The sequence below is a fragment of the Leptinotarsa decemlineata genome, unplaced genomic scaffold (assembly GCF_025532065.1).
Source record: "Leptinotarsa decemlineata unplaced genomic scaffold, Ldec_3_MD MMD2_tig00002974_RagTag_RagTag, whole genome shotgun sequence".
Classification (NCBI taxonomy): Eukaryota; Metazoa; Arthropoda; class Insecta; order Coleoptera; family Chrysomelidae; genus Leptinotarsa; species Leptinotarsa decemlineata.
Window position 1 is genome coordinate 10242638 of NW_027412578.1, and position 22114 is coordinate 10264751.

A 22114-nucleotide genomic window follows, 5' to 3' on the forward strand; every position below is an offset into this window, starting at 1 on the left:
CAAAAAATAATTTTCGATGACCACAAAGTGATGTTGTTGATTGATATAGCTGAGGCTCTAAAGATATCAAATAATTGTCATCTGAGTGGACTGCACGTGGTGAACCGACTCCAAAGCGTGCAGAAACGCAATAGTCGGCTGACAAAGTTATGGTATCAGTATTTTGGAATGAGCATGGTTTAATATTGAATAACGAAATCGCGAAGAAACGGACCACTTGGAAAGGTATGTTTCATCAAGACAATACACCGTGTTACAAATCAATGAAAATTATGGCAAAATTGCATGAATTGGGCTTCGAGTTGCTTCCGCATCCACCGTGCTCTCTAGATCTGACTCCTATCGACTTTTTTCTCGCTGGAAAGAAATTTAGCACCGATGAAGAGATAATATTCGAAACAGACCTATTTTGAGGCTAATGATAAATCGTACCATAAAAAATGGTATCGTAAAATTGTATGACAGCTATAATCGTTGTGTCACCCTGGAAGACAACTATATTGAATAATGAAATAAAATGTTATTAATCAGGTGCATTATCGTGATTTATTGTTTTTCCACAATAACGGAGGTTTTCTTCGTATTGCTTCTCGGGACAAAATTTCATATGTTGAACATATGTTTAACATATGTGTTGAACATATGTTCAAGACGAGCTTACCAACATAAAAAATCAAAATCTCTAATCGAAAACAGCTTTTCTTTACACAGATAATAATAACGTTTTTATATAAAGTGACACTTTTCAATATTGTTGCAGTTGTTTTGAAACCATCACTTATGTTAAAGTTATACTTTTTCACCTGATCAGAAATAATTAACTTATTATAAAAAACGAAACCACATATTTTTTCAGTTCATTCTTGTATTTATTGAAGTCAAAATTAAGTACAGTTGGGATCTGTATAGATAAATTGAATATGATGGATTATGAGGCGTATTCTCTGCTGCCTTGTCAATAAAAGTGACAAGTGGTTTGTGGACTTTATGAATAAAAAATATGTCTAGTCTATTTATCTTAACAAAAACCATGATATGATAAAAACAGATGCATATTATTCCTAAAACTTTGATAACATTTCCTTTCAGAATCTAATAAAAATAATTTAGTCATCTACTGGAACTGCCCAAAACAAGCGCTTTTCTCAAACACCAGGACAGCAGCATAAGTAAACGGTTTACTTCATCGTCCTGAAGATAGCAACTGGGTTGGTGAAACATGCGTCGAGAACAGTAATGCGGTTCTGATACTTGTTTTCGATATTTTCTATGCCAGAGATTCCAGTTTTACCTTTCAAAACTGTAACGTTTTTCAATCCCCCCAGAATGCAAATTAAAAATTTGCAAATCTGCGTTCTTTACAAAAATAGCTTCCTTTGTAGCTCCCCTATTCAGTATATGGTAGTAACCATATAGATTTAAAAATACAAAAAACCGTTTCAAGACATTTAACCTAGATTTGATTTAACTGGTTGTTTTCGTAGAAACATCAATTACTCAAAACTTTGTTGAAGTGACCTACTCCACTTTCATTCTAATCAGCTCATTTGATTTAGTTTCCTGCATTAAATTCATTAATAAAGCATTATTCCTAAAATTTTCTACACAATACTGATTGAATTGCCATTTTCTCTAGAATCGTAAAATATCTTAACATAAAATAAAAGATCACGAATTACACTGCCTTTTCTCTACTTCCAGAGGAGTTTATTAACAAATATGATAAATTTAGGTGAATCATTCATAGTTCAATATTGTCTATCTTTATATTCGCCATCGTTCTCCCAAAAACAATCTAGATATCTATGATACGAAGAGATTACAGATTTTGTAGTTCCAGGTAGTTCATACTTGACAGAAATTCTTGGACATGAAAAAACATTGTTAATGTTTGTACATTTCTACAACACAGGGAAATTATTATTAATCAATGGGGAAATGTAAAATTTTCAGAGAATGACGCATAAAAATAAGAGAATAACTATATATTCAAAGTTCCCGGTCATATTCTTTAGTAGTTTTGTGGTGGAGAAAACATTCTGGGCAACTTGCGCTTGCGCATTTTAAAAAATGTAAGAATCTGACGTTTCTTGTCAAAGGGGCGTACAAATCATCAACAAAACATCGCGACGCCATTTTGTGTATGTAATAAAATCAAAAACAGAATCAAGATTTGTACAAATCATCTTCGGTATTTTTCAAACCATATTGGAAGTAATGTTTCTGTGATAAATAGGGTGTATTGAATAGGACGATATTTTCTTTGTGATATGTGGTAAAGTTTCTTTGTGTTGATTTTTTGAGGATATAGAACTTAATTTATAGAAAAAAAAAACCATCCTCGATAAAGATGAGTACAAAGGACGATGAATATGACTATTTATTCAAAGGTAAGACTTATAAATAGCCGAATCAATTCTCTTCCTTATAATTATTATTGACATGTCAGCAAAGTCGGAGGTCAAGTTGTTGCTATTAAAGAGAAAAAAACATCAATAAAGTCATTTCGGTAATTTCGCTCTATATTTAAAGAAATCAATACCAGACAGTGTCTTTATTTTTTAAGTGTACCACTTTACCTAATTTGATGATTCATTCATGTCAGTCATAATATAGAAATGAATATATGTAGCATCCTAGATACTTTCTAATCTGATTATAATATTTATATTTCAGTGGTCCTTATTGGAGATTCTGGCGTAGGAAAAAGTAACTTACTATCAAGATTTACTAGAAATGAATTCAATTTGGAGTCTAAATCCACTATAGGTGTTGAATTTGCAACAAGAAGTATACAGGTGAATATTTTCAAAAGTTTATTCACATTCATTTCATTCACAACTATTTATGTGGTTTTCTTGCAGTAAAAAATGTATACTGCTTTTGCAGATGACACAAGCTCAAATAAATCTTATGATGGCTAATAAAACTATCAAGTACTTGGTTTATTAGAAATGAGCTCAAACTGAATGATATAACTTAAAACTAAAAATGTTTTCAGTAAATATTTGTTTTAACTGCTCGTAATGGTTTCTTAAACATTTTTAATTGGACTTACATATGTTTGTCCACTGATCATGAATCTGAAGACAAAACTTGGCGCTACGGTCTACTTTTGGGACACAGTCAATCAAAAGTCGTAACTGTTTCCAAATTCGATTTTTTTAGGAACTCTTAGTAATAACCTGTAAAGTAACACCTTTTTTCAAAAACACATTTTGAGAATCTTCTTTATTTCTAATGTTTTCGCAGAATAGAAACTTATGTTCCCCTAAAACAACCTTTTTTGAAAAATGATCAGTAATTCTGAAAAAATCAACTTCGAAAAAATAAATATTTCAAAATGAAACTTCAAAACATTCATCTCTCCCAACATACCTACACAGTAGGTTCTGTAAATGGGGAATCAACTTCAAATCACATTAACAAAAAAATATTGAAATCAAAAAAAAAGAAAACACATCAACAAACCTCTCATGAAGAATTTTGTCATTAAAAAATGTAGAATGCGATGGCAAGTTCCAGTTTTGCCAGTCGTAATATGAACACATAATTCTAGATGTTGAAAAACCTAAGTGATTTCTATAGGGTTGGTATTAGGATCTTTGATAGGTTTCCTGAATAACTTGAAATTATTTAATTACCTTATCGACAATGACAAGTGGTTATATATTTTTAACTCATATACAGTACTATTTTTAATCATACCGTAGATTTGTGATGACAGTATTAGATTTTGGGGTTACTTTGGAGCTATCTCCTCAAATCATTTGATATCAGTATTATGTTTTCAACATTATTTAGGTGATAGAAAGCAATGTGTATCTTCAAAAAAAAAATGAATAAAAAATATTGTTTCTGGGGTCTCCTAAGGTCTTTATTAAAATCTACTGTTTCTCATTCACGTACATTAGTTTCCTGAAATACAGCTTTTTGGAAAGATGATTCATCTTTGATGTATTTCAAAAAATCTTCATTTATGTTCAATGATAAAAGGGCCAAATTATTATAGTACAAAAAAGGATTGAAAGGTCTCATGTAATGAAATTTTTCCTTTACAAGGTCAGTTGCAGACATCGTTTTGTTATATTTATTGAACATTTCAGTTTCCAAGTTAAACCTGTTGGGCATGTTAGAAATAATGGAAGCTTATCTATTCTGAAATATTTCAATAAGTAGCTTTTGTTAATTCTGTTCTATTTTAGGATTTCTATTTACTTTATCACTGATGATTAAAATTTTCAGAATTTTGTCGGTTCAGCCTTACCATAAACATGATTATATTAAACTTATTGAAATACTTTTTGTTGAACAGGAAATTTATCAAATTCTATCGTAATATATACACTCTCGGACAAAAATATTGCATATTTTATTTCAAGACTTTTTTTCGTGTTAATTTATTTTACCCTAACACATTATTTATTTATTCATAAATATTCGAAGGACAAAGTATTTTACGTAAATTTCCATTCAGTATAGATAAAAAGATGCTTGGACATAGTCGCTATAGCTGAATAAGTAAAATAATGGTACAAATTACAAACTTTGAATAGTGTGCCTTTTCCACTATTAATGTCTATTGTTTTGTTTATCATTGTCAGAATGGCATTTCGAGTACTTTGTCATGATTCTGTAGTTTTCTTGGTGAGATGTCGCATTTTAGCGAATTAGTTTGTGTTAAACTTGTTACTTGAATCAATGAGGAATGCAGACAAGAAGATATTGCGCAGAGATCGCATATCTATCACTCAACTGTTTCTGGTATTGTGAAGCGATACAAAGAGACTGGCCAAGAACGTAAGAGATGTTACTCAATCTTGGCGAAATTGCACGCTTACAGCTCCGTATCTTAGAAATGATTTACTGAGCACAAGACAAGTTAACATAAGTGTCAAAACAGTAATGAGAAGACTCAAAGAAGTTGATTTAAATCCAAAACGCCCTGCCAGAGTTCCTAGGCTTCTCCCACGTCACAAATCTACACGGTTACAATTTGCCATAGCCCATGTCAACTGGAATGAACATCAGTGGGGAAAAATTATTTTCACAGATGGAACAAGAATACAAGTTATGGAAACCAGATTGACATGGTCGAATATACAGAAGATTTGGAGAACGTTTGTAATCTGGTACATAACGTTAGCTTTGGTGGTGGTTTCATTATGTTGGGGGGTGGCATTAGTTAGGACAGTCGCATCAAGCTTATAGAGGTGAATTTAAGAATGAATGCTGACTGGTACATAGGCAACACTTTTGAAGAGCATGTTTTACCTTTCGGCGGCTTCATTGGTTACGACAATTTCGTGCTGATGCATGATAATGCTCGTGCACATGCTGCAAGAACAGTCACCCAGTATCTTGAAGTTGTTGGACTTGAAGTAGCGGAGTAGCCACCAAACAGTCCTGATGCAAATCCCATAGAACATATTTGGGACATCCTAAAAAGACATATACGAGCATGAACTCCAGCTCCTTACTCAATTGAAGAATTGCTGCACAGGAATAATAGAATTGAATTCCACAAGAAACCATCAAAAAACTTTTGAGGGGTATGCCCAGGAGGATGCAGGCTATCTTTAGAGTTAGGGGTAGAAACACTAAATACTGAACTGTTATTATGTTGCCTTAAAGAACTTTCATTTTGTCGTCATTGTTGCTTGTTCTGATTAAATATTATTACCAAAACTAGTCTATTCCATTACTTCTTCAATTGTGTTATAAAGTTTCATTATCTGGATTATTTGGCAATCAATATACGTTGAATACTTGGCATATACCATTTAGTAATGAAAACTGCTTAAAGATTCAGACAAATAGAAATAAACATGAAATCAAAATAAAATATGCAACATTTTTGTCTATGAGTGTATGTGCTTGCAGAGTGACAATAATGAGACAAATCTCTCTCAGCTTTGGTAGATTTTTCAATATTATCTTCCAAATAATCTTCATAGCATAAAAATAAATCAAATTTCCGTGGTAATCTGAGATGTATATTTATCACATTATTATAGGAATACACACTTTATGGTATCTATAGGAACCTTGGTAGATAATTTTAATCAGTTGTGGTTATTTTGTAGAGTGTAACAATAACATCAATTTTCTTTATCTTTTAAATGTCTTGAAAGTATTATTTGAAACATAATGGCTGAGATAATTGAGAAATATTTCAACGGTCATTTTCAAATCATTAAAAACAAGCACCAAATGGAGTGAATTTGTAACGAATAGTTGTGCTTTAAATAAACGTACACTCAAAATGAGCTGAATCAAATCGTAACTCTCCCAATTTGCAATCATTTGGATCATTTGACTACTGGTCAATGTTTTTTTGCATTTTAAATTATTGTTGACCTCATAGAGCTGTGGGTCAAGTGTTGAACGCTCGTTATTTGAAACAAGGTAAATTCAAATAATGGACTACATCCACTTGTATTATAAATAATGTATGTGTTTAAAATTCTCATTGTGGCATTGTTTTTCATAGACAGAGCTGTTCTAAGCAGTTTCGTGAATTTAAACTCAGGTAAATTTAATGTAACAAAATACAATAACACAGAAGTTTGGTATAAATTTTACATCTTCATCTGATTCAAAGACAGATTTTAATTTTTCGAAAATTGACTGTGTGATTGTGCGTTTGATAATCACTTTTCAAATATTATCCAACTAGAAATGTTGAGTAATATTTGAGTGATAATGTATGGCATTAATAGTTTATATAGGGTCATTCCGTTCAAATTAACAAATCAACAAAAATAATTGAAAAACTGGTAAAAAAAGGATAATGGAATTTTTGACAAGTAATGGGATGTTGAGAGCACATCAGTATGGCTTTCACAATTTTAAGAGTACAAGTGAAGATATATCAACAGTATTGCAATTGGTGTGTAATGAAATCAACAGCGGGAAAGCCACTGCAGCAGTGCTTCATGACTTATCCGAAGGTTTTGACTGTGTCAATCACAGCATATTGCTTTGGAAACTCACAAAATATGGTTTTAGGGACAACAGTCTTATTTGGATTAGTTCATACCTTTCTGATAGAAAACAATTTGTAAGAACGTCATCTAACTCGGACGTTGGGGAGATAAATTGTGGAGTACCTCAAGGCTCTGTATTAAGTCCTTTATTGTTTCTGTTATTAATGATTTAACCAACATATCGATTACAGGATGCTATACCTTATTTGCTGACGAAACCACATTATTGTGGACAAAAACAGATTGCATAGCAAAATGTGCCAATTCTTGAAAAAAGTGAAGAATTGGTTTGACTCAAATCTTTTATCAGTGACTACCAGCAAAACAAATATATTATCGTTCAAGTGTAATATACTCGATATCTCCCTAGACAATAACACAATAAAAAATAACTCCACTTTGAAATTTTTGGGAATTTATTTAGATGAAAGTTTAAATTTCTCACAGCATATTGCACATCAACAAAAAATTGGCATCGAGATGTTTCGCACTGAGAAACATCTCAAAGGAACTGGGGTTTGCTGCAGTGAAAGTAGTGTACTATGCCTTAATAGACTCTCATCTAAGGTATGACAAACCCTTTTGGGGTGTTTGCAGTAAACAACTCATGCAGTCGGTTTTTGTCTTGCAGAAAAGGGCTATTAGGTACTTATGTAAAGCGAAATGGCGGAATTCATGTAAACCCCTTTATAGAGAACATGGAATCCTTACGGTTATTTCAATATTTATACTGGAAACCGTATCGATTATACATAAAAATACACGAATCTACAGCTACAGCCACATACCACACAAGGCAGTTAAACGAACTGAATATATCAATTCCAAAAACATGGTTGGTTCAAAACTCGTTGCGGATGATACCACTATCACAGTTACAGGGGGAAATATTGATGTTCTGCTTAGTAAGGTAAAATGCATAATCGATAGTTTTAGCTCCTGGTGTCAGCGAAACAGATTAATATTAAACTCCACAAAAACTGTTATAGTAAATTTCTATAATAGGAAAAATAATGTTCCAGATGACCTACAAACTATTGACGAAATAAAGATTAGTAGCGAAGTAAAATTTTTAGGAACTCACTTGGATGAAAGCTTATCATGGGATCTGCAAATAAAAGATGTCTGCAACAAATTAAACAAGACATTCTTTGCTTTAAGGCAAATGAAATCATACATGGACACAGCAGGTCTACTAGAAATCTATTTTGCTATGGCATGTTCACATATATCCCTCAATATCATAGCATGGGGTTACAGTAATGAATTCATCAGAGTATTCGTAGCACAAAAGCGCATTGTTAGACTAATTTTCAGCATTGAACACCGAGACAGCTGTAAACCAGTATTCGTTAGGGGAAAATTATTACCGGCTTCCTCCATATACATTCTTGAATGTATAGGATTTGCTAGATCTAACATCCATGAACTAGAAACAACGCAACGGTGCACAGCTACAACACACGTCATGGTGATGTTTTGCGTATTCCAAGTCATAAGTCAACGAAATATAAAAAGTCCCCTTTGTATAATGCCATAAATCTGTATAATAAATTAGCAGAGCAGATCAAACAAATTACCTCTGATAAAGTGTTTCATGGTAGAGTAAAGCAATTGCTGCTGCAAAAATGTTACTATAGTTGTGATGAATTCCTGGAAGATGATTTCCGTTGAGCAATGATTTTACTTATTTTTTTCCTCTTACTATTATTTAGTATTATCTTCGACGCCTGTTCCATATTTTTACTAAGGAATTTATATATGTCTTGTCTATATATGTGTATGTATGTATATGTGTGTATATATGTGTATGTATGTATATATGTATATACACATATATGATAAATGGAATACCTACCTATTTTATTCGTATCACACTGTTATTATGTTCTATATATATATATATATATATATATATATATATATATATATATAAAGTTATTGATATACCATATGTACATACTGTACCTCAGTGACAAATAAATAAATAAATGAATATATATTGGAATCAGGATATACAATAAACTTTCCAATGAAATCAAAGAGACTCCTTTTATCATATTCAGAAAGAAATTTACAAAACTATTAAGTGATTATGACCTACATGAATATTTTGACGATGCCCTATGATTTAGAATGTGTGGAAATTGCAATTGTACTGTGTGTGAAATACATATTTTTATTCGTTGTCCTAGTTCTTTTCATGTAACCTTTGCATATGTGTGTATATATAGTTCATATTTTATTTTAATCATTTACATTTTATACATTTTTACTTCACATCTCATACTTCATGTTTATATTAATATTTATTTATGACATTGTGTTTGTAACAAGAATTCTATTTAACCGTTATCAATTATCAAAGTTCGAAAGTCTCTGTTGGAAGACCCCATAGTTTTTGTGAATTCTATATTGATTCTATGTTGAAATAAATTTCTTTTGATTTGCGCAACCTTTAGACATTTTTTAAAATTGAAGTTGACGTATTTCTGTTACACAATGAAGCTTTTTTATCATTATTGTCATTGGCACTAGGTGGATGGCAAAACCATCAAGGCACAAATATGGGATACCGCCGGTCAGGAGAGGTACCGCGCCATCACGGCAGCCTACTATCGAGGCGCTGTAGGCGCCCTCCTAGTCTACGACATAGCTAAGCATCTCACCTACGAGAACGTCGAACGTTGGTTACGTGAACTTCGAGATCACGCCGATCAGAACATCGTCATCATGTTGGTAGGCAACAAGTCAGACCTCAGGCATCTCAGGGCCGTGCTGACGGATGAGGCGAAGGGTTTTGCCGAAAGGAATGGACTATCGTTTATCGAAACGTCTGCTTTGGATTCCACGAATGTCGATATGGCTTTCCAGAACATACTCACTGGTGAGTGTAAGTGTGTATATGCAGGTATATCAGGATTGATAAGGGATGTTAGCATTTCAAATGATGAAAATGATATTATTCGTTTGTTCATCAGGAAGTAACATCCAATTTTTTTTTTCATTTCCGCTCCAAAATTTATATATAGGATTTTTGTAAAACAGAAAAAAGTATATTAATGAATATACGACATAAATATTCAATTAGTACTACTCAATCAAATATCTCTTTAACAGAATTCCAAATATAAAAGTACGTTTCATAATATGAAATGCTTCTTAATTTCGGAACTATCAAAACAAGTTGGCAACGTCGCACGCACAGTCAGAACAACAAAAATATAGGAAGAAGAAGAAAATTGAATTGTGAAATATGAATAAGTTTTGCGGTGTTGCCAAGTTCATATCAAGTGATGTCAAGACCAATGTTTTCACTCAATTCTGAAAAAAAAAACTGACAGAAAATTGTGATAAATGTAAAACGAGGTACATGCAGTTTTTACTTATGTGGTTATTTCAATATTAGTGTAAAGATCCAGTGTACCAGACTCATTCCAGTCAATTTGATGTTAGAAATGCTAAATTAGATACAGATTTAATTCCTAACTATGGCATATATGTACTTTATACATGTAATTTATCATTACTACTAATTTACAAGAAACAGATACATATAGGCCAGATGGCAAGACAGGTTTGACACCAAAACTATTTTCAAAGGTTTCCAACATTTAAAGAGTTTACCTGAAAATGTATAAAATGTGGATTGAACATATGAAAAAACATATATATTTGTAAACAATTTACTTATTCATTCAGTATTTAATGAAAATCAATTTGGATTTAGGTCCAACAAATCGACAACACAAACTGTGATGGCTATAGTTGATACAATTATAGAGAATATTGAAAAGGGGTTAGTGTCTGCTCTAACTCTATGTGATCTAAGTGAGGCTTTTGACAGTGTTAATCATGAGCTCCTACTAGGTAAATTGGAATATTACGGGATATGTGGCAGAGCTTTAGAGCTAATGAAAACCTACTTATGTGGGAGAAAACGAGTTGTTTATACATCTGAAAATTCTAGCACATGTAGATCCATTTTGCACGGTGTACCACAAAGGTCCATACTGGGACCAACTCTTTTTGTGGATTATATTAATGATATTTTTCATTTCTTACCCCCAAGCTTATCTTTTACTATGCATATGATTTATCAATGGTAGAAGCAGACTCAAATGTTAACGACTTAATGGACCTCTGTTCTAGAACAGATAATGATGCTGAAACTTGATTTCAGAAAAAAGCACCTTACAAATGCTGAACTTTAATTATTACCCTACTCGAAGAGATGCACACCTGAGACCTACATTTTTTAACTGGATCTATCAGCTTGAAATTCACTAAACTTACATTTATACAATAAAATACCAACAGACATTACCGGTCTGAGTTATGACCGTTGAAGGCTAGAGTTAAGCACTCACTATTAAGACACTTTTCTACTTCATCAACGAATATTTGAATTGTGAGATATTAATATTTTAATATGTTACATGTGTTTATTTTTTTATTTCCATAATAATTGTTTTAGATGTAATCAGCGTGTATAACAACAACTATTGTTCAATTATTGTTATTCTTGTTTGTCAGTTTAACTTGTCACTATTGTACATTTTATAGTTGATGTGATGAAATAAACATATTCTATTCTATGTTGTTGTATAATTTTGATAACTGATTCTTTGTACTTTTCATTCTTTTCAGAGATTTATAGAATCGTCTCCCAAAAACAAATAAGAGACCCTCCCGAGGGTGATACTATCCGACCACAAAACGTAGAGCAAATAGATGTGAAACCAACAATGAATTCTGACGGTGTACGCAAACAGTGTTGTCAGTAATAACCGATTGTTAGCAATACTATGCATGTTACACTAATCATGGGGTAAGTTTTTTTATTTGATAATATTGTTTCTTTTATATTACTGTAGCCCTACAATTTCTTTCAAATAGAGTATGCTAGATGTTGCTAGGAGATGTGTTTGTTTAGATGATTTTGTTTAGAGAAAATATAATAAATAATTAATAAAAACTTCAATCAAAAACGTTTTTTAAAAGTAGTTTGAAAACTACAATTGGTGATCCCAAGAAATGAATAGTTTTTACGCATTTGATAAAACCATGGTCAAGTTACTTCAAAACCTTTCGCGAGAGCAGATAGTTAACCTACTTCGATATTTCAATGTCGATCCAGGTGGAACTGTTCCTGACATGAAAATAATGCTGGAGCCTGAAATTCTTAAGGAGTATCCTGGAATGATAAATTCCCAAGACTTTGATTTCACAGAACTTCTTTGCAAAATCAGTAATCGAGGAATCTCAAGCAGGCGGTAGTGTTATTAAAAGGTGAACAAGCTAGAGATTCTTTGTAATAAGCTGATTGAAAATCTCGAAAATAATAATAGGAGAATGGAAGGCATAGAAAAACTTATTCAACAAATGAGTAAAGAGTCTACACCTATACTTAATCCAGCAGTTACTACGCCTTCAACTTCCACAGAAAAAGATCGTTGTTCTATCAGTCAAACTAGTCCAGATTACAGCATGGAGCCAGAAACTGAATTCAATCGTGCAAAATCTGTCACTTTACCATCCTTCTGGAAGACTGAACCTGAACTGTGGTTCAATACCGTAGAAACAATTTTTAACCTAAATAGCATACATTCCAATAAAATCAAATGATGTAACCCGCTTTGGAAGAAGAGTTCATTTCCGCGTTTAATATTTTTTTTAAGGGGGGGTGTAATGTAGTGCCCTACAATTTCCTTCAAATGGAGTATGCTAGGTGTTGCTAGGAGATGTGTTTGTTCAGATGATTTTGTTTAGAGAAAATATAATAAAGAATTAATAAAAACTTCAAGCAGTTTGAAAACTACATGCCTTTATTTTCAAACTTTATTATATTATCTCTTTTTTCATGTAAGCTTTGTCAACAGCAATTTTTCTTTGGGCAATGAAGTATGTTTATGATTATTGTTTTTTATGGACTTAGCCTGATACTTGTTGAAAAGCAATTTATTTTTTTTTTCACTTGGTAATCTCCAATCAGACTTGACCATACAAGAAATATTGAATGTATATATTTATGTTTTGTCAAATGGATGACATATCCTTCGAACAATGAATCGATGCCCAGTAAATATCAGGACTTGAATAGTTTGTTTGTTGGTTCTGAGAAGGGCATTTTATAATTGATTAAAATAAGTATTGCTATAATATAATAGTATAATACGTGATGAAATTCGGCCACACTGGATGAAATTTCATGATGAATGTATATTATATACGTTATTGAGATTCTTCAACAAACCTTTAGAAAAAAATTACTTGTTTTACCATACAATAGCTTCTTGAGGTGTAGGTGAAAAATTACTTGTTTTACCATACAATAGCTTCTTGAGGTGTAGGTGATACTTGGGCAGTTGCAATGACAAGCTTCGACACCAATAGCCAACGAGATTTGTTTTCTGTCTTCTACTGTAGCTGCAAAGCAACTAGCTGAAAACCAACTAGCTGAAAACCAGAGTCCAAACAATGCATTTATGAGTCAACAGCAGACAGTGATGTTATGATCCGCCATAGGTCTCGGGCTGAACCACAAATGCATTGCCGCACTCAACCGAGCTTACAGAACAAGCCTGAGTAAGTTACCGCAATGACATCTCTCTCCCCTTATGAAGACGCCATCTTTGTAATGCATTTGTCGTTCAGCCTATCACCACTACCTAGACCTATGGCGGCTCGAAACAGTGCTGTCTGAAAGTGAATCTTGAATATGTTGTTTGGGCTCTACTAGAACCCCTGAAGAAGCTTTTATATAGTGAAACACGTATCTTAGTTTTGTAAACTCTAGTGAAAATCTCACTATAAAGTGTATTGAAAACTGTCCAACTGAAACCAATTCTTATGATCTTTTGCAGATTTCAGCAGGTAGCGCTGCCTTGTCCAATTCACTTCAGCTACTGTTTCCTTTTCGGTTCATTTTATATATCCTCAAACCTGTTTGAATGCTGAAATTGTGCTGTGACAGAGCGGATACCATTTTTTGCTGTGCACTTAGTATGCTGTCGATTTGAGTTTGTAAATTGTTCGGTACTTTATATTTTTAAAATATATATATATAGAAATATTATATAAGTAATGAAAGGTTTATTATATTCGAATCAGGTGCATATTTATTGTTAACTTATGTTTGTTTTCTGTGTAATTCCAGGTATTAAAAGTAATATAATCAAAAGTTTCGTTTTTCCTTCTAACAGAGTTAATGATAGATTGTAAATGTGCTGCAGTTAATACTTGATGAATCTTTACCGGTATAATAAAAATATATAAATATCTTTGACTGTTAGGGAGTTGAAAATTTATCTGTGCAGAAATCTCGACACACGCACACCATCGTTTGTCTAATGATTTTGCCTCCTGTGAGATTTTTAGTAGTTGAATTATTTCGGACTCGTAGTTATATCCGTGGGAAGTGTAGATAAATAAACTTTCTGTTATAGTATATTGTTCAGCTGGCCATTACGGTTATTTCATTTGGACTTCTGGAACAAATGCAATAATTGTTGTCAAATGTAATATAAGCTTCTTTATAAAAATTATTATAAATTTAATTTTTAAATAAAACTTATGTAACTGATTTTTATTTTTTTTGTTTTGAGCAACCTTTGTTTCCTTGAATTTTTTTTACAGAAATGATATTTTACAGGGATGTTACTTTTAAAAGTAAGATCTCCTTTGTCCTATAAATTGCGAGAAATGTCAATGCATTTGCATAACATGCGAGACTTCATGTGTGATGTGTTAGCTCACATCGATGAATTGAAAATAAACCTCTACGTAGAAACAAACGTCTCATCAACTTTGAAACCATTTAATGACACTCTAAAAAGGGATCAAAACTAAAGTAGGTAACTACAGACAAATTTCTTTGCTTTGCTCTCTCTTAACTGTTTGAAAGTCATTAGCTTTATTCCTAATCTAGATGTCACTCCTGCCAAAAGTTATTCACTCTCTCGGCTCGATCATACTACATTGAGCAGAGATAGTGAACAACTTCTGGCAGGAATGGGAATGACAATCTGGGTGCCAACAAACTAGAACTAAAATTAAATGTTTTCGATGAAAGACTGAAGAAAGGGCAAACAACAGTTGTATCTCTCATGACTTCATCTGAAAAGTGTACTAGAAAGCATTTGAAAGATGGCATCATGTAGTAGAAGATATGGTTTGAATGCTCTGTGGGTTTGAGTGGAAGTAGAATAATAAAAGATTAACTACTTGTCAATTTTTCTGTAATATGGGTATGGATTTCAGAGTAACAAAAGACAGAGAGGCCTTTTCCATCCTTACATTGAAGGCAGCATAACTTTGTTTGTTTTCGGCAAGTAAGTTGACCGTAAAACAGTGGCGGTTGGTTCAGTTGATAATCGGAGGGATAGTATATATTTATAAAATAAATAATTTCAGGTGAAAATGTATTCTGTTTAAATAGTTCCTACAGGAAATCTGATTTATTATTAATGATTATGGAAATGAGTCCAGTTTTTCTACCACCTACTAGATTTTTATTCATGTATGTATAGGAATCACACGTTAAAAATTAAGACCTCGTTAGTCCTTAGCTCGCACAAGTTTCTCAACTTCTGAGAGTTGTCGTTCATATGGGGGCGACAGCTGATTAACGGAAAAACAGATTTTAAACAGATAATAAAGCGTGTGGTGTACTGGGTTAAAATTAAATTATTTATAATGAACTAATTCATAACAATGATAAATGTTAATTTTAAAAGTAATGAACTTTGTTTCATAAAATCAGATGAAGAAATTTGTGATTCATTCTTGGATTTGATGAACAAGCGGTACGGTTTGTGAGGTCCGATGTAAAGAATTTTTAGATCAGAAATCATGAGTATTTATAATTACAATTGAGGTTTTTGATATTATTATGTGATTTCATTAATAATTGGTATCTAGGGGTTTTTGTGGACCGACATTATGTTTTTTTCAATAATTCATGCTGACAAATTCTATAATTACGAAAAATCATTAATGTAAATCAAAAAAAACTATTCAAAAATTTTTTTTTTTTCATATGTGTACCATAGGTCACATTCATTCTGTGATCAACAGATTAAAAAAATTCTGCTGAATGTTTAGTTTGTATACTAAAGTTATTCTTGTGCAACCGGTGTTAAATCTGTTATTGCTCACTTAACAACTAACTTACGTCACACAAAAAAATATGATTCCCGTTTTGGTTTTTCTTTCTATGCACGAGGCTCTCGCGTTGCATACGGACAATATTCAATGAGAAATGAATGTTATCATTTTTTTAACCTTTTTTGGTTGAGATATATCAATTAATGAAACAATATAAACATAGTTTCTAAAACTTTATTTACAAGAATAAGATCCAAAAAATGATTATTATAAACATCAAAAATATCCCCTTTCATGGTGTCGGTTCACAAAGACCCCTAGATACCAATTTTGAATGAAATCATGATTTCTAATCGAAATTTCTTTCAGATTTCCGGTAGGAACTATTTAAACAGAATACATTTTCACCTGAAATTATTTATTTTATAAATATATAATATCCCTCCGATAATCAACTAAACCAACCGCCGCTGTTTTATGATCCAACGTACTTCAAATGTAAACAAACTCTCCATAACCCTTCAACCCGCCACCCCCCTCGCCAATAAGTTGTACAGAATAAGGATATTACGATACCCGTTTCATGGTATAGGCACAGATTTATAGGCAGGGCAACTCTATATATGGATACACTGTGGTTCTATGTTATACCATAGAATCTGAAGGCTATCTATCATCAGCAATGATGAGGTAGAGTTGGCACCACTGGCATAAAATAAATCTGATAAAATTTGCTTTAATAGTGGTATGGGAAAATTATTTTAAGATAAATAGTAATTGGTACAGATATAAACATTATTTCTTGGTATGGGAAAATTATTTTAAGATAAATAGTAATTGGTACAGATATAAACATTATTTCTGATAGAAGACGCTGGTCAATTTAACATGATCTTTATTGAATAATTTAAAATTATCTTTTCATATGACAATTTTCTTTATAAGCTTTAAAAAAACTAGGATTCAAGTTAGGGGCGACATCTCATAGTAAAAAAGGAAAACTAATTTGTGTGAATAGTTTTTCAGTGAGAGATGGCAATACAGTCTATATACAAAGGATTTGGCAATAGTACAAAATTAATATAAAAATGTTTCAAAAATAGGTTCTTCAATATTTTCTATGGAAATTTCTTTCACATCTCATCTTGATATTCATTATAACTGTTGAGCTTCTGACGTTTTTATTGAAGTAACAATTATATTTAAACCCCAAGAAAAATTATATCCTTTATATCTTTTATTCAATGTTGTTGATAAATATTATGTTCAATGTTGAAAATAAAACAGAAAACTATTTTTACCAGTATAAAATGAGTACATATTCAGTGAAAAAATATGTTGAATTTTCAATTTACCAACATAAATAAAAGTACAAGCCAACTTCCAAACACTAATTAACAATAAAAATTAAACGTAAATTCACAAATAATAATAAATAAGAGTTATTTCATAATAGTACACCACACTAGCTTTTATAAATAGTTTGCAGATACAAGGCAACATCTTTATTCAAAGGAAATTCACTCATAAATTTTCCAAAAGTCCTGCATATATTGAATAAACTTCTTTTAACAGCCGCTGATACAGCTCCTTTCATCTTATAGTTGAAGTCATCGTACCCCGCAATCTTTTTGGATAGGGCACTAATTTTGTTCAGTTTGTCTAAATTCTGTTTCAATTTTACTAGAGTATTGACTATTGCTGGTATATCCTTCTGAACAATTCCATACTTATCTTCCATAATTGAAGCACATGCCAAATCCGATATCCCTTGACAGGTCCAGATTATTGTGAGTCCATTGGCAAGGCACTTTTGGATATTGGCTTGAGGTAATTCCCCAAATAAAAAGTTGATTCCAAGAAGAACTTTCAATATTCCAAACATGTTTGTTATCTTTTCTTGGAGTTTATCCGTTGCAGCTTTCACAGATGATATAACTGGCACAGATGTATGTGTAATGTCAACAATGTCTGTCATCATATCGGATGAACAAGACATATTACGAAGGTTTTGGTACTTAATGGGACTTTGTATAGGCACTTGCGGCAACGGTTTGGAAACTCTTTCCATACTTTCGGTGGACTTACTTAAAAGTTCTGTATATTCAGTTAATAACCTCAAGACACTTTCTACTAAAGAGTTCCAAATGTGGGGATGCCCTCCAGGTTGTGAGAGTGTAAAAAACACTTGCCTTCTCTGCTTTGACCATTGAGCCAGGTTGGAGAGATCCAGACAAGCCAAATTTTGTACTATAGGAAAATCCGATGTATGAATGAAATCTTGAAGGCACAAGGAATCATCTGTCTGTTTGCACGGAGGAAATTCCACAGGCTCCGTAAGAAAAACATTGAAGAAAAATCGCATCATGTTCATATTGAAGTAATATATTGTGCTGAACATCCACAACTTCAAGTAAATAAAAGATCTGTCACTGGTTTCTCCTTCCAGGAGACCAAAAGTTGCTCTTAAATTTTGGTAAAACATATTTCCCCATAATGTATACAAAAACACGAAGTAAAATAAAGGCCAAACAGACTTTATTAAACTTTCTTTAATTAATGGTATTAATTGAGATTTGAACTGCAGAACTTTGTTTTGATGGATAACTGGAAATTCTAGATGTTTCTCAGAAATATACACCTTTGCAAAGTAATAGAAACCTGTCCATAAGCCACTGGAAATGAGATAAAGCGAACCCTCATTCAAACAGTAACTCTGACCTTTGCAGATGCTGGTGAGATTTTGATGCTCCCCTCCAAGCGATAGAAACATCCATACTGAAGCAGTTCCCACTATTATGTTCAACACCAAAAGGATCAGGTTTCGTATTGAGAAAGCTGATATGAATTGCTGGAATCTTGTAGAACAATAGCTAGGTTTGGAGATGTAGTCTTTGGAGCAAATAATGCTTTGAGCGAAAATGATCGTGATGAAAGGTATTACAAACAGCCATGTGCTCAAAGACAGGAAGGTGTTCACCGTTGACAATATCCAGTCTGATGGATGTGCGATATTGATATTTGATATAAATACATAGGTCAATAATACAATAAGTTGTGAAAAAACACTGCATATCACTGAATAATAGAGTTTTTTCAAAAGAAGGTCTTTAAAAGTAAAGGTATTTGTTATGAGGTTAGAATTCATCTTGCAGGTTTTTCCTCAATATTCACTTTTATAATTCATCACAGATATAAACAGTTGATAACTTTGTGATTAGTCCATAAAATTTGTCGAAACTTTAAGAGCCTTCGGATTCGTTTAATGTTTGAAACTTTTACCGTTTCTAACTTCAACGGATTTTTAAAAACTGATTAACTAAATACGAATACGAACATCACGAAACGAGAAAACAAACTCAAACACAGAATATTCTGTGACAGAATCGTTATCTATATTTATAGGTTTACGAGTCCCGTGAACTCTCTCTCTGGATGGGTCGTTGCTTCTTATTCAGATCGCTGAACTCGAATTGTCAAGTTCAGTGATTCAGGATGATACAGGCATAATTGATCACAATTTTAAAGTGTGTCAATGTTTTAAGCTAGTAATAGAGGGCTATGTTTTATCAGATGTTTTTTGAGAATTAAATCTTATATATGTTTTGTACAAGCTTTCAAACTAGTAATATTTCAGTGGAATACAAAGGTTTCTTGTATGTTTTTGAAAATTGAATCCTAGTAACATTTTCACTCAAATATTTGTTTAGCTATCGTAGCTATATTTGAGTTTATTGCACATTTGTGTATTTCTATTTCTAGACTAATAACTTTGAGTTCAAATTCATAAGCATAAGATCTTGAGACAAAAAGTAAGAACACAAACTCTAGCAATTAAAAAATGAAGAGAGATTCATTAATGGTCAATTGCATCACGGTGATTTTGAGTTGCATATTCGTCTAGTGTCAATGAAAAAAATGTGATTGTGAAGGATTTTGTAGGAGTGATTGACTAAAATAACTTTTTATCAATATTATTTTTGTCAAAGCACAAAAATAATAGAAAAACTGAAGGATGAATAACTTTTACAGCGATTGAATGCGCTAGACCTGTTAAACTAATCAAAGTTATCAAACATTGGTGCTTATGTCAAATGCTGTCATGATTAATGTTTTTCAGAAGTAATACATTTCGGGAATTTGTGAAATTTCACACAAATTCGAAAATCTTGATTTTGGTACCAAGTTTTTCAAATTTATATTATAATTTATATATTTTGGACATTATATCAAAATATATTCATTGTGCACCAAGATTACTCGAGTAAAAAAAGCCCAATTTCGTATTTATCAACATTTTGCTCTCAGACAAAAACTTTCGTGTTTGAAAATTAAGATAAAATATATTGACCGTCGTTCTTAGAGTTTTACCGAAAACCTGGGTTGAAGTTGAGTGTTTCCTTGAATTTTTTGAGGAGTCAACCATATTCTCAAAAAATAAAATCTCAACTTTTTTTTCAAGGATCTAAATGGTAAGTTATTCCAATAATGAGAAATTGCAATTCTGAATATATTTTTTGAATATTTTGTAACTGTAACTATACTTTTAAGCATGCAACACGTATTGCGATGATGTAGATGACTTTGTTTGACCACTTGAAAGATTAAGTTACAACTTTGACCACAGAACACAGAATAGTAAATAATTATTCTGCGCTTTGACCCTGTCTATGGCTTTGGTTGTTCGATATTTGAATTATTATTTATTTTCTAGAAATATTTTCTTATCCAGAGTGTATTTATGAACAAATTCACTTCAAAATGAGTTCTTTACTGTTTGGCGAAATCGTTGAACCCACTACCAGGGCCCTAATAGACGATGATCTAGAAGAATATCCGGAATATATACAGTAGGTAAAATTAATGAATTGCATTTTTTATTAGAGTTGAAAATTCGTTTTCAGGAATCCATTGGAATGGGAAGGAAATTGTGAAACTCCAAATCAAATTGATACTCTTGTTTTTGTGGAAACTGAAAAAGTGAAAAAACTACTCAACTCTTGTGTTTTGCTTAACCTGAAATCCATTGGTAAGCTCAAAAGTGCAGGAGTGGAAATTTATAACATAAAGGAGAATGTCTACGTGATTACTCATTTTGAACAAAAAGATTTCAACACAGGAGAGGTAATAACATGCTTCTCACTACTAACTTAATTACAGTTTTTAAACACTACATCATGCAAATTTTCAAATCCTTCATTTCAGATAGTGGAGGCTTTTGAGAATTGGATCAAGATTGCAAAGCACATTTATGCAGTTACTTCGGATTCCATATATAATTACCAAAATGGAGATTTATATGAGAAACCTTCTGCACTTCTGAGGATGCTCTCCAATGATCCAGAAGAAAAAATTCATTGTGGTCAACTAGAAACCCCAAACTTAGTAACAGGCCTGGGTGCTAATGTGTTATCATATTGCATTCATACTGAACTGAAATGCACTTTATTTATTGCATATGTAGACAATTCACCTTTAGATTCAGCTAATATAGGCGTTTTGTTGGACTTGTTTACAAGACTTGATATACCAGTGAGTAAAAAAGTTATTACAGAACGTGGTGAAGATTTATCATCCAGTAATTTATATATATGAAAATATAAAGATACAACTGTAATTTTTTTCATTATTTTACTTTGAATAAACCACAATCAGAATAAATCCAAAAGCAAGCACTTTTTCCAGGCTTCAGAAATACAATACTTTTTTGAGCGTGTTTTTCACCAGCCGAGTTAGCGTCTTCATCTCCTTTGTATTGGTGTTTCTCTCAGGATATTACCTGATGTAACCCAAGTACAGGCAAATTTAAAGAGACATACTTGCACTAAGGCTTTCTAACCATATAAAAGAATAAACAAGAAGATAAAATGTTCAGTTTGAGTAGAGCCATGAAGATTATAGCAGTCTACTATCGAAAGTGCTCGCATATAATAATTAGATTATTAAAGCTTCAAATCCTTTTTGTGGACAAATGTTAATATTAAAACTGAAAATAAATATGGAAGATGCTATCTTCA

The 22114-nt window shown here is 32.2% G+C and overlaps 3 protein-coding genes across 4 annotated transcripts; 2 read left to right on the plus strand and 1 right to left on the minus strand.

Annotated features, from left to right (window-relative positions):
• Positions 1-2079: 2079 nt before the first annotated feature.
• Rab11 (RAS oncogene family member Rab11) lies at positions 2080-14574 on the plus strand. Of its 2 annotated transcripts, none has more exons than XM_074177456.1 (5): positions 2080-2390; positions 2677-2798; positions 9528-9876; positions 11640-11820; positions 13837-14574. In XM_074177456.1, exons 1-4 carry the CDS (start codon positions 2351-2353, stop codon positions 11774-11776), a joined length of 648 nt encoding a protein of 215 aa, XP_074033557.1. In that variant the 5' UTR covers positions 2080-2350; the 3' UTR covers positions 11777-11820; positions 13837-14574. The 2 variants fall into 2 exon arrangements, with proteins under 2 accessions (XP_074033557.1, XP_023025781.1); XM_023170013.2 differs by having other exon boundaries at positions 2081-2390; positions 13856-14574.
• Positions 14575-17102: 2528 nt separating this feature from the next.
• Positions 17103-19461, minus strand: Ndc1 (Nuclear division cycle 1). The gene has a single exon (XM_023170010.2). The coding sequence runs from the start codon at positions 19243-19245 to the stop codon at positions 17563-17565; it is 1683 nt and encodes a 560-aa protein (XP_023025778.2). The 5' UTR covers positions 19246-19461; the 3' UTR covers positions 17103-17562.
• A 1282-nt stretch (positions 19462-20743) lies between these two features.
• On the plus strand, positions 20744-21714 carry PSMG1 (Proteasome assembly chaperone 1). Its single transcript, XM_023170012.2, has 3 exons — positions 20744-20947; positions 21002-21221; positions 21303-21714. The coding sequence occupies exons 1-3, from the start codon at positions 20859-20861 to the stop codon at positions 21690-21692; spliced, it is 699 nt and encodes a 232-aa protein (XP_023025780.2). The 5' UTR covers positions 20744-20858; the 3' UTR covers positions 21693-21714.
• The last annotated feature ends 400 nt before the right edge of the window (positions 21715-22114 follow it).